At 43.1% G+C, this 13,013-nt stretch overlaps 1 protein-coding gene across 1 annotated transcript in view; it reads left to right on the top strand.

Moving 5' to 3' along the window:
* LOC121528849 (transcription elongation regulator 1-like protein) overlaps positions 1–12,507 on the top strand; it is a 42,705-nt gene extending 30,198 nt beyond the window's left edge. Inside the window, exons 8-15 of the mRNA XM_041816481.1 lie at positions 2,297–2,376; positions 2,457–2,551; positions 3,715–3,866; positions 5,783–5,858; positions 6,214–6,316; positions 8,748–8,837; positions 8,949–9,067; positions 12,098–12,507. Of these exons, the coding sequence (XP_041672415.1) occupies positions 2,297–2,376; positions 2,457–2,551; positions 3,715–3,866; positions 5,783–5,858; positions 6,214–6,316; positions 8,748–8,837; positions 8,949–9,067; positions 12,098–12,254 (872 nt within the window). The 3' untranslated portion in view covers positions 12,255–12,507. The remainder of the gene's footprint in view (positions 1–2,296; positions 2,377–2,456; positions 2,552–3,714; positions 3,867–5,782; positions 5,859–6,213; positions 6,317–8,747; positions 8,838–8,948; positions 9,068–12,097) is intronic.
* The last annotated feature ends 506 nt before the right edge of the window (positions 12,508–13,013 follow it).

The raw sequence follows: 13,013 nt of genomic DNA, 5'->3' as shown, positions 1-13,013 counted from the left end.
CATCATCAATCCATGATAGCTAATGTTGCTAATGTTAGCTTAGATGTTAACAACACAAGATCAAGCCATGATAGCTAATGTTGCTAATGTTAGCAAAGACGCTAACAACAACACAGGATCAAGCCATGATAGCTAATGTTGCTAATGTTAGCAAAGACGCTAACAACAACACGGGATCAAGCCATTATACCTAATGGTGCTAATGTTAGCATGGATGTTATCAACAACACGGGATCAAGCAATGATAGCTAATGTTGCTAATGTTAGCTTAGATGTTAACAACAACACATCATCAATCCATGATAGCTAATGTTGCTGATGTTAGCACAAATGCTAAAAACAACCCGGGATCAAGCCATGATAGCTAATGTTGCTAATGTTAGCAAAGATGCTAACAACAACACAGGATCAATCCATGATAGCTAATGTTGCTAATGTTAGCAAAGATGCTAACAACAACACAGGATCAAGCCATGATAGCTAATGTTGCTATTGTTAGCAAAAATGCTAACAACAACACAGGATCAAGCCATGATAGCTAATGTTGCTAATGTTAGCAAAGATGCTAACAACAACACAGGATCAAGCCATGATAGCTAATGTTGCTATTGTTAGCAAAAATGCTAACAACAACACAGGATCAAGCCATGATAGCTAATGTTGCTAATGTTAGCAAAGATGCTAACAACAACACAGGATCAAGCCATGATAGCTAAGTTTGCTAATGTTAGCAAAGATGCTAACAACAACACAGGATCCAGCCATGATAGCTAATGTTGCTATTGTTAGCAAAGATGCTAACAACAACACAGGATCAAGCCATGATAGCTAATGTTGCTATTGTTAGCAAAGATGCTAACAACAACACAGGATCAAGCCATGATAGCTAATGTTGCTAATGTTAGCAAAGATGCTAACAACAACACAGGATCAAGCCATGATAGCTAATGTTGCTAATGTTAGCAAAAATGCTAACAACAACACAGGATCAAGCCATGATAGCTAATGTTGCTAATGTTAGCAAAGATGCTAACAACAACACAGGATCAATCCATGATAGCTAATGGTGCTAATGTTAGCAAAGATGCTAACAACAACACAGGATCAAGCCATGATAGCTAATGTTGCTATTGTTAGCAAAAATGCTAACAACACCACAGGATCAAGCCATGATAGCTAATGTTGCTATTGTTAGCAAAAATGCTAACAACAACACAGGATCAAGCCATGATAGCTAATGTTGCTAATGTTAGCAAAGATGCTAACAACAACACAGGATCAAGCCATGATAGCTAATGTTGCTATTGTTAGCAAAAATGCTAACAACAACACAGGATCAAGCCATGATAGCTAATGTTGCTAATGTTAGCAAAGATGCTAACAACAACACAGGATCAAGCCATGATAGCTAATGTTGCTATTGTTAGCAAAAATGCTAACAACAACACAGGATCAAGCCATGATAGCTAATGTTGCTAATGTTAGCAAAGATGCTAACAACAACACAGGATCAAGCCATGATAGCTAATGTTGCTAATGTTAGCAAAGATGCTAACAACAACACAGGATCAAGCCATGATAGCTAATGTTGCTAATGTTAGCAATGATGCTAACAACAACATGGGCTCAAGCCATGATAGCTAATGTTGCTAATGTTAGCAAAGACGTTAACAACAACACAGGACCAAGCCATGATAGCTAATGTTGCTAATGTTAGCAAAGACGCTAACAACAACACAGGATCAAGCCATGATAGCTAATGTTGCTAATGTTAGCAAAGATGTTAACAACAACACATCATCAATCCATGATAGCTAATGTTGCTAATGTTAGCAAAGATGCTAACAACAACACAGGATCAAGCCATGATAGCTAATGTTGCTAATGTTAGCATGGATGTTATCAACAACACAGGATCAAGCTATTATAGCTAATGTTGCTAATGATAGCAAAGACGCTAACAACAACACGGGATCAAGCCATGATAGCTAACGGTGCTAATGTTAGCAAAGATGCTAACAACAACACAGGATCAATCCATGATAGCTAATGGTGCTAATGTTAGCAAAGATGCTATAATAATAAAAGTAACAGATTTTTTGGTTAAAAGAACGCTTTCATAGAGCTGTACATAAAGTTGAAATAATGAAAACAAACACCTGATAATAAGAATGTTTAAAAATCTAAAAATGACTACCTCTAATTCGTAATCATGATTAATCACAGCATAGTGATGTGTTTAACTTGGTTGTTATTTTTTAATCAGTTAACAGCACTACTTTATTGTCTCTGTTAGAGGGGAGGAGGCTGAGTAGAGGGAGAGTTCCCGCGGCGTTTCCTCTGAGGATGAAGAAAGCGACAGACGACAACAAGCAGGTGAGACTGATGATGATGTGTTGTCATGGAGACGTTCAGATTAGCAGTTTCTGATTGGCTATGACCATGTCCTTGTTTAGCCTGCTAACAGAGGAGACGAGGAGGAGGCAGAGCCTGAGGAAGGAAGCAGAGACAAACGACCTGTGGCCTCCACACCTGTCCCAGGGTCACCATGGTAACCGCTTATATCAACAAACTTATTGCTAAAATAGAAGCTAGCTAGCAAGCTAGCACAGTAAGCTTGGTACGGTGCTGAGTGGTGATTGGATGAGAGGTTAAACTCATGCAGCAGCTGATTGGAAGGGGGTTGGAAGGAAGGGCACAAAACTGGATTGAGCTGTGTGTTCAGGTGTGTGTTCAGGTGTGTGTTCAGGTGTGTTTGTCTTCAGGTGTGTGTTCAGGTGTGTTGTCTGTCTTCAGGTGTGTTTGTCTTCAGGTGTGTTTGTCTTCAGGTGTGTGTTCAGGTGTGTTTGTCTTCAGGTGTGTGTTCAGGTGTGTTGTCTGTCTTCAGGTGTGTGTTCAGGTGTGTTGTCTGTCTTCAGGTGTGTGTTCAGGTGTGTTTGTCTTCAGGTGTGTGTTCAGGTGTGTGTTCAGGTGTGTTTGTCTTCAGGTGTGTGTTCAGGTGTGTTTGTCTTCAGGTGTGTGTTCAGGTGTGTTGTCTGTCTTCAGGTGTGTGTTCAGGTGTGTTTGTCTTCAGGTGTGTGTTCAGGTGTGTTTGTCTTCAGGTGTGTGTTCAGGTGTGTGTTCAGGTGTGTTTGTCTTCAGGTGTGTGTTCAGGTGTGTGTTCAGGTGTGTTTGTCTTCAGGTGTGTGTTCAGGTGTGTTTGTCTTCAGGTGTGTGTTCAGGTGTGTTTGTCTTCAGGTGTGTGTTCAGGTGTGTGTTCAGGTGTGTTTGTCTTCAGGTGTGTGTTCAGGTGTGTGTTCAGGTGTGTTTGTCTTCAGGTGTGTGTTCAGGTGTGTTTGTCTTCAGGTGTGTGTTCAGGTGTGTTTGTCTTCAGGTGTGTGTTCAGGTGTGTGTTCAGGTGTGTTTGTCTTCAGGTGTGTGTTCAGGTGTGTTTGTCTTCAGGTGTGTGTTCAGGTGTGTTTGTCTTCAGGTGTGTGTTCAGGTGTGTTGTCTGTCTTCAGGTGTGTGTTCAGGTGTGTTTGTCTTCAGGTGTGTGTTCAGGTGTGTGTTCAGGTGTGTTTGTCTTCAGGTGTGTGTTCAGGTGTGTTTGTCTTCAGGTGTGTGTTCAGGTGTGTTTGTCTTCAGGTGTGTGTTCAGGTGTGTTTGTCTTCAGGTGTGTGTTCAGGTGTGTTGTCTGTCTTCAGGTGTGTGTTCAGGTTTGTTGTCTGTCTTCAGGTGTGTGGTGTGGACTGGAGACGACCGTATCTTCTTCTTCAATCCCACAATCCACCTGTCTGTGTGGGAGAGACCAGGGGAGCTGATTGGTCGAGACATCAGCAGCATCATTGAGGATCCACCTCACAAGAGAAAGAGGACCACATCTGAAGGTCTGTCACTTTGCCTGAAATACTACTACTACTACTACTACTAATACTAATACTAATACTACTAGTACTACTACTACTACTACTACTACTACTACTACTACTGCTACTACTACTACTGCTACTACTGCTACTACTGCTACTACTACTGCTACTACTGCTACTACTGCTACTACTGCTACTGCTACTACTACTACTACTGCTACTGCTACTGCTGCTACTGCTGCTACTACTGCTACTGCTACTACTGCTACTGCTGCTGCTAGTACTGCTAATGCTGCTGCTGCTGCTGGTGCTGCTGCTGCTGCTGCTGCTGCTGGTGCTGCTGCTGCTGCTGCTGGCTGCTGGTGCTGCTGCTGCTGCTGCTAATGTGACTGCTGGTGCTAGTGCTGCTAATGCTGCTGCTGCTGGTGCTGCTGCTGCTGCTGGTGCTGCTGCTGCTGCTGCTGCTAGGACTGCTGGTGCTAATGCTGCTAATGCTGCTGCTGCAGGTGTGACTGCTACTCTGACTGCTGGTGCTAATGCTGCTGCTGCTGCTGCTACTGGTGCTGCTGCTGCTACTACTGGTGCTAATGCTGCTGCTGCTGGTGCTACTGCTACTCGACTACTGGTGCTAATGCTACTGCTGCTGCTACTGCTACTGGTGCTGCTGCTACTCGACTACTGGTGCTATACTGCTACTGCTACTGGGCTACTGGTACTAATGCTGCTAATGCTGCTACTGCTACTGGTGCTGCTACTGCTTATGCTAATGCTGCTATGCTACTACTGCTGCTGGTGCTGCTGCTGCTGGACTACTGGTGCTAATACTACTGCTACTACTGGTGCTAATGCTGCTAATGCTACTGCTACTGCTACTGCTACTACTACTGCTACTGCTACTTCTGCTACTGCTACTGCTGCTACTGCTACTGCTACTACTACTGCTACAACTACTGCTACTGCTACTACTACTGCTACTGCTACTACTACTGCTACTGCTACTGCTACTACTACTGCTACTGCTACTTCTGCTACTGCTACTGCTGCTGCTGCTACTGCTACTACTGCTACTGCTACTGCTGCTGCTGCTACTGCTACTGCTACTACTGCTACTGCTACTTCTGCTGCTGCTACTACTACTGCTACTATTACTACTACTACTTGACTAATGGTGCTAATGCTGCTAATGCTACTGCTGCTGCTGGTGCTGCTACTGCTACTGCTGCTGGACTACTGCTGCTGCTGGTGCTGCTACTGCTGCTGGCACTGCTGCTGCTGCTACTGCTGCTGCTGCTGCTGCTGGTGCTGCTGCTGCTGGTGCTGCTGCTACTCGACTACTGGTGCTAATGCTGCTAATGCTGCTGCTGCTGCTGCTGCTGCTGCTACTGGACTGCTGGCACTGTGCTGCTGCTGCTACTGCTGCTGCTGCTGCTGCTGGTGCTGCTGCTGCTGGTACTGCTGCTGCTCTACTGGTACTAACTGCTACTACGACTACTGGTGCTAATGCTGCTAATACTACTGCTGCTGCTACTGGTACTGCTGCTACTACTACTACTACTACGACTACTAGTACTAATACTACTACTACGACTACTAGTACTAATACTACTAATACTACTACTACTACTACTACTACTACTACTACTACTACTACTAGTACTACTACTACTACGACTACTAGTACTAATACTACTACTACGACTACTAGTACTAATACTACTAATACTACTACTACTACTAGTACTACTACTACTACGACTACTACTACCACCAATCAGTAAATGTCTAATAAATACTAAAATCAAGATATTATGACTATGAAAGATTTTAATCAATACTTGCTGATTTTAAATACTTTAATAAATATTTTTAAAATTGACCCTAATAATTAATACTCTGTCTGAGTCAGATTTATTGATTATCCCCTCTCTGGACAGATGGCTGCAGCTGTCAATCACCCTGTCTCCATGGTAACAGTGAGGATCATCATTACCATGGCTCTAAGAGAAACAGGTGAGTCTACCTGAGCCAATCACAGAGCAGAAGGGCGTAAACATGCTTTACTTGTGATGTCATCGCCATGAAGTATGTTTGATCAGATGTCTGTATTTTTAAACTGGGTAGTTCTCATACTTCCTGTTTTATTTTGAAGGTCTCCCCGCTGTGTCATGTCCTTTCTAACTTCCTGCCTTGGCTCAGCCCTTGCTGTTTTTACCTTTGTGCTGTTGGTCTCATGTGTACCTGTGCTGTCCTCTCTGTTTTTACTGAGCTATCTAAGGTATACAGCTCCGTGATTAGCTGAAATCTTCTCTCTCTCTCTCTCTCTCTCTCTCTTTCTCTCTCTCTCTCTCTCTCTCTCTCTCTCCAGAGTCGAGGAGCAGATGTCTCTCGTCCCTCACCCAGAAGAAGTGAAGCTCCTCCCACTGGACCTTCGTGTGGCTCATTTCAGAGAGATGATGCTGGAGAGAGGGGTCAGACTTTCACCGATCCAAAACCAAATCTGATCATTTATATATCAGATTTCATCAGGATCAAACCTCCGTCTGGGGCTGAATCAATGACAGCACAGTGAAAAAGACCAGGACTTAGAGGAGTCACCTAGACCAGGGTCTGAGAGGATCAGGGTCAAACCTCAGACCCAAAAGTCAGCGTGGAACCTCAGACTGAAGGATCAGGGTCAAACCTCAGACTGAAATACCAGGGTCAAACCTCAGACTGAAGGATCAGGGTCAGTCCTCAGACTGATGGATCAGGGTCAAACCTCAGACTGAAATACCAGGGTCAAACCTCAGACTGAAATACCAGGGTCAAACCTCAGACTGAAGGATCAGGGTCAGTCCTCAGACTGATGGATCAGGGTCAAACCTCAGACTGAAATACCAGGGTCAAACCTCAGACTGAAGGATCAGGGTCAAACCTCAGACTGAAATACCAGGGTCAAACCTCAGACTGAAGGATCAGGGTCAAACCTCAGACTGAAATACCAGGGTCAAACCTCAGACTGAAGGATCAGGGTCAAACCTCAGACTGAAATACCAGGGTCAAACCTCAGACTGAAATACCAGGGTCAAACCTCAGACTGAAGGATCAGGGTTAAACCTCAGACTGAAATACCAGGGTCAAACCTCAGACTGAAATACCAGGGTCAAACCTCAGACTGAAGGATCAGGGTCAAACCTCAGACTGATGGATCAGGGTCAAACCTCAGACTGAAATACCAGGGTCAAACCTCAGACTGAAGGATCAGGGTCAAACCTCAGACTGAAATACCAGGGTCAAACCTCAGACTGAAGGATCAGGGTCAGTCCTCAGACTGATGGATCAGGGTCAAACCTCAGACTGAAATACCAGGGTCAAACCTTAGACTGATGGATCAGGGTCAAACCTCAGACTGAAATACCAGGGTCAAACCTCAGACTGAAGGATCAGGGTCAAACCTCAGACTGAAATACCAGGGTCAAACCTCAGACTGAAGGATCAGGGTCAGTCCTCAGACTGATGGATCAGAGTCTAACCTCAGACTGAAATACCAGGGTCAAACCTTAGACTGATGGATCAGGGCCAAACCTCAGACTGAAATACCAGGGTCAAACCTCAGACTGAAGGATCAGGGTCAAACCTCAGACTGAAGGATCAGGGTCAAACCTCAGACTGAAATACCAGGGTCAAACCTCAGACTGAAGGATCAGGGTCAAACCTCAGACTGAAATACCAGGGTCAAACCTCAGACTCAAATACCAGGGTCAAACCTCAGACTGAAATACCAGGGTCAAACCTCAGACCAAAGGATCAGGGTCAAACCTCAGACTGAAGGATCAGGGTCAAACCTCAGACTGAAGGATCAGGGTCAGACCTCAGACTGAAGGATCAGGGTCAAACCTCAGACTGAAGGATCAGGGTCAAACCTCAGACTGAAATACCAGGGTCAAACCTCAGACTGAAGGATCAGGGTCAGACCTCAGACTGAAGGATCAGGGTCAAACCTCAGACTGAAATACCAGGGTCAAACCTCAGACTGAAATACCAGGGTCAAACCTCAGACTGAAATACCAGGGTCAAACCTCAGACTGAAGGATCAGGGTCAGACCTCAGACTGAAATACCAGGGTCAAACCTCAGACTGAAATACCAGGGTCAAACCTCAGTCCAAAGGATCAGGGTCAAACCTCAGACTGAAATACCAGGGTCAAACCTCAGACCAAAGGATCAGGGTCAAACCTCAGACTGAAATACCAGGGTCAAACCTCAGACTGAAGGATCAGGGTCAGACCTCAGACTGAAAGATCAGGCTCAAACCTCAGACTGAAATACCAGGGTCAAACCTCAGACTGAAGGATCAGGGTCAAACCTCAGACTGAAAGATCAGGGTCAAACCTCAGACTGAAATACCAGGGTCAAACCTCAGACTGAAGGATCAGGGTCAAACCTCAGACTGAAATACCAGGGTCAAACCTCAGACTGAAGGATCAGGGTCAGACCTCAGACTGAAAGATCAGGGTCAAACCTCAGACTGAAGGATCAGAGTCAGACCTCAGACTGAAAGATCAGGGTAAAACCTCAGACTGAAGGATCAGGGTCAGACCTCAGACTGAAAGATCAGGGTCAAACCTCAGACCGAAGGATACCAGGGCAGACCTCAGACTCAAGGATCATGGTAACACCTGAACCTGCAGAACACCTTTCCCTAGCCACTATGGAGATGTTTTGTAGGTCAACAATTTTCATCACATGAACAAAAACCTTTAAATTTAAGATGTAAATTTTGGCATAAATCAGATTTAAGATGATCGTCTTTGAGGATATGGCTTAAAAGAATTTAATCCTATGGTGCAGAGTGTTTTATTTGAGTGACATAAAATCATATGTGTGACTTTCCTAAGCGTGTGTGTGGTTGTGTGTTTAGGTGTCTGCATTCTCCACCTATGAGAAGGAGCTCCATAAGATGGTGTTTGACCCTCGCTACCTGCTGCTCACCTCAGAGCAGAGGAAACAGGTTTAGTTCAAACACTGATGATGTTATTGATGACTCTTTAGTTCTTTTTGAATCTTAAATCACATGATTGCCTTCGTGAGTATTCATTCTCCTGAATGTCTGCATGTTCAGGTGTTTGACGTGTTCGTGAAGAGCCGGCTCCGAGAAGAGTACAAAGAGAAAAAGGACAAACTGCATAAAGCCAGAGAAGGTTTCAAAGAGCTGCTGGACGAGGCCAAGATCACCACTAGGTAAGAGCATCAGGTGACATCATCAGGACCAGAATGATCAAGTTAGGCCCACGCCATGAAAACAAGGAACACGTCATGAATCATGCCTTAACAAGCCATGAAAAAAGGAACATGCAAAGAATCATGCCATGAACACGCCATAGAAAAAAAAGAAACATGCTAAGAATCATGCCATTAACACACCATAAACAAGAAACATGCCATGAATCATGTTTTAAACATGCCTTAAACACACCATGAAAACAAGAAACATGCAATGAATCATGCCTTAAACACGCCTTAAACACACCATGAAAACAAGAAACATGCAATGAATCATGCCTTAAACACACCATGAAAACAAGAAACATGCAATGAATCATGCCTTAAACACGCCTTTAACATGCCAAGAAAACAAGAAACATGCAATGAATCATGCCTTAAACACGCCTTTAACATGCCATGAAAACAAGAAACATGCCATGAATCATGCCATGAACACGCCTTAAACATGCCATGAATCATGCCTTAAACACGCCTTAAACACGCCATGAAAACAAGAAACATGCAATGAATCATGCCTTAAACACACCTTAAACATGCCATTAAAACAAGAAACATGCAATGAATCATGCCTTAAACACACCATGAAAACAAGAAACATGCAATGAATCATGCCTTAAACACGCCTTTAACATGCCATGAAAACAAGAAACATGCCATGAATCATGTCTTAAACATGCCTTGAGCATGCCATGAAAACAAGAAACATGCCATGAATCATGCCATGAACACGCCTTAAACATGCCATGAAAACAAGAAACATGCAATGAATCATGCCTTAAACACGCCTTTAACATGCCATGAAAACAAGAAACATGCAATGAATCATGCCTTAAACACGCCTTAAACATGCCATGAAAACAAGAAACATGCAATGAATCATGCCTTAAACACGCCTTAAACATGCCATGAAAACAAGAAACATGCAATGAATCATGCCTTAAACACGCCTTTAACATGCCATGAAAACAAGAAACATGCAATGAATCATGCCTTAAACACGCCTTAAACATGCCATGAAAACAAGAAACATGCAATGAATCATGCCTTAAACACGCCATGAAAACAAGAAACATGCAATGCATCATGCCTTAAACACGCCTTAAACACGCCATGAAAACAAGAAACATGCAATGAATCATGCCTTAAACACGCCTTAAACACGCCATGAAAGCAAGAAACATGCAATGAATCATGCCTTAAACACGCCTTAAACATGCCATGAAAACAAGAAACATGCAATGAATCATGCCTTAAACACGCCATGAAAACAAGAAACATGCCATGAATCATGCCATGAACACGCCTTAAACATGCCATGAAAACAAGAAACATGCAATGAATCATGCCTTAAACACGCCTTTAACATGCCATGAAAACAAGAAACATGCCATGAATCATGCCATGAACACGCCTTAAACATGCCATGAATCATGCCTTAAACACGCCTTAAACACGCCATGAAAACAAGAAACATGCAATGAATCATGCCTTAAACACGCCATGAAAGCAAGAAACATGCAATGAATCATGCCTTAAACACGCCTTAAACACGCCATGAAAACAAGAAACATGCAATGAATCATGCCTTAAACACGCCATGAAAACAAGAAACATTCAATGAATCATGCCTTAAACACGCCTTAAACACGCCATGAAAACAAGAAACATGCAATGAATCATGCCTTAAACACGCCTTAAACACGCCATGAAAACAAGAAACATGCAATGAATCATGCCTTAAACACACCTTAAACATGCCATTAAAACAAGAAACATGCAATGAATCATGCCTTAAACACACCATGAAAACAAGAAACATGCAATGAATCATGCCTTAAACACGCCTTTAACATGCCATGAAAACAAGAAACATGCCATGAATCATGTCTTAAACATGCCTTAAGCATGCCTTGAAAACAAGAAACATGCCATGAATCATGCCATGAACACGCCTTAAACATGCCATGAAAACAAGAAACATGCAATGAATCATGCCTTAAACACGCCTTTAACATGCCATGAAAACAAGAAACATGCCATGAATCATGCCATGAACACGCCTTAAACATGCCATGAATCATGCCTTAAACACGCCTTAAACACGCCATGAAAACAAGAAACATGCAATGAATCATGCCTTAAACACGCCTTAAACATGCCATGAAAACAAGAAACATGCAATGAATCATGCCTTAAACACGCCTTAAACACGCCATGAAAACAAGAAACATGCCATGAATCATGCCTTAAACACGCCTTAAACACGCCATGAAAACAAGAAACATGCAATGAATCATGCCTTAAACACGCCTTAAACACGCCATGAAAGCAAGAAACATGCAATGAATCATGCCTTAAACACGCCTTAAATAGCCATGAAAACAAGAAACATGCAATGAATCATGCCTTAAACACACCATGAAAGCAAGAAACATGCAATGAATCATGCCTTAAACACGCCATGAAAACAAGAAACATGCAATGAATCATGCCTTAAACACGCCTTAAACACGCCATGAAAACAAGAAACATGCAATGAATCATGCCTTAAACACACCTTAAACACGCCATGAAAACAAGAAACATGCAATGAATCATGCCTTAAACACGCCATGAAAACAAGAAACATGCAATGAATCATGCCTTAAACACGCCTTAAACACACCATGAACACGCCTTAAACATGCCATGAATCATGCCTTAAACACGCCTTAAACACGCCATGAAAACAAGAAACATGCAATGAATCATGCCTTAAACACGCCTTAAACACACCATGAACACGCCTTAAACATGCCATGAATCATGCCTTAAACACGCCTTAAACATGCCATGAAAACGAGAAACAATATCACAGAACAGAATGTTGCTTTGGGCCCCTGGGTATCCTGATACCCCATCAGTAGGCTCAGAATGACTAATGTTGTTAATTGATAAATAACTGGTATTTGAGGTGGATTTTATGTTCTCTTTGGTTCTCTGCAGATCTACCTTCAAGGCATTCTGTTCTCGTTACCATGGAGACCAACGCTTCAGTGCTTTCAACAGGAAAAAGGAACAGGAAGTCCTCTTTCAGCATTACATCACTTCCTTGAAGAAGCGAGACAAAGAGAACCGGGTCAGGCTGAGCAAGATGAGATGAGATGTTTTACTCCAGGAACTTCCAAAACATTCAAAAACATTTAAAAACATTTCCAGCACAATAAAATCGGACTACAAGGACCTTCCAAACCATCAAGGACCTTAACAGTCCCATAAGAACTTCCCAGAACTTTAGCAGGACAAGCTGTATCAGGAGAACATTGAACCAGAACCTGCTGGGTCTGGATCACCAGAACTCCAGGAACCAGGAGCAGATTGAACATGAGGATCTGCTGGCTCTCCAAGAATGTGCTAGGGCCTTGTTTTAAGATTTGTGAGGGCGTGCTTTTCCAAGACCTCTGAAAGTCTGACTTTACAGGATCTATGAAGATCTGACTTTACAGGATCTATGAAGGTCTGGCTTTCCAGGATCATGCTGGTTTAAAAACCTGTGGATGTTTGTTTGGAGATTTTCCAGGCTCAGACTTGCAGGTCACATTCAGAAGAAAAATATCAGCTTAAAGCAAAACCTTGGTTCTCTTTTGGAAATGTCCCAAATTCAGATGCTGTTTTAATACATACCTCCATTGTTGTTGTAGTCCATCTACTCACTCAAGAGGCCTTCACTGTTGTTGTAGTCCATGAACTCACTCAGGAGGCCTCCATTGTTGTTGTAGTCCATGAACTCACTCAGGAGGCCTCCATTGTTGTTGTAGTCCATGAACTCACTCAGGAGGCCTCCATTGTTGTTGTAGTCCATGAACTCACTCAGGAGGCCTCCATTGTTGTTGTAGTCCATCTACTCACTCCAGAGGCCTCC

This window comes from Cheilinus undulatus, linkage group 20 (assembly GCF_018320785.1).
Source record: "Cheilinus undulatus linkage group 20, ASM1832078v1, whole genome shotgun sequence".
In the NCBI taxonomy this organism is placed as follows: Eukaryota; Metazoa; Chordata; class Actinopteri; order Labriformes; family Labridae; genus Cheilinus; species Cheilinus undulatus.
Note: the sequence above shows the minus strand (reverse complement) of the source record. Positions and strands in the feature narration are given on the sequence as shown.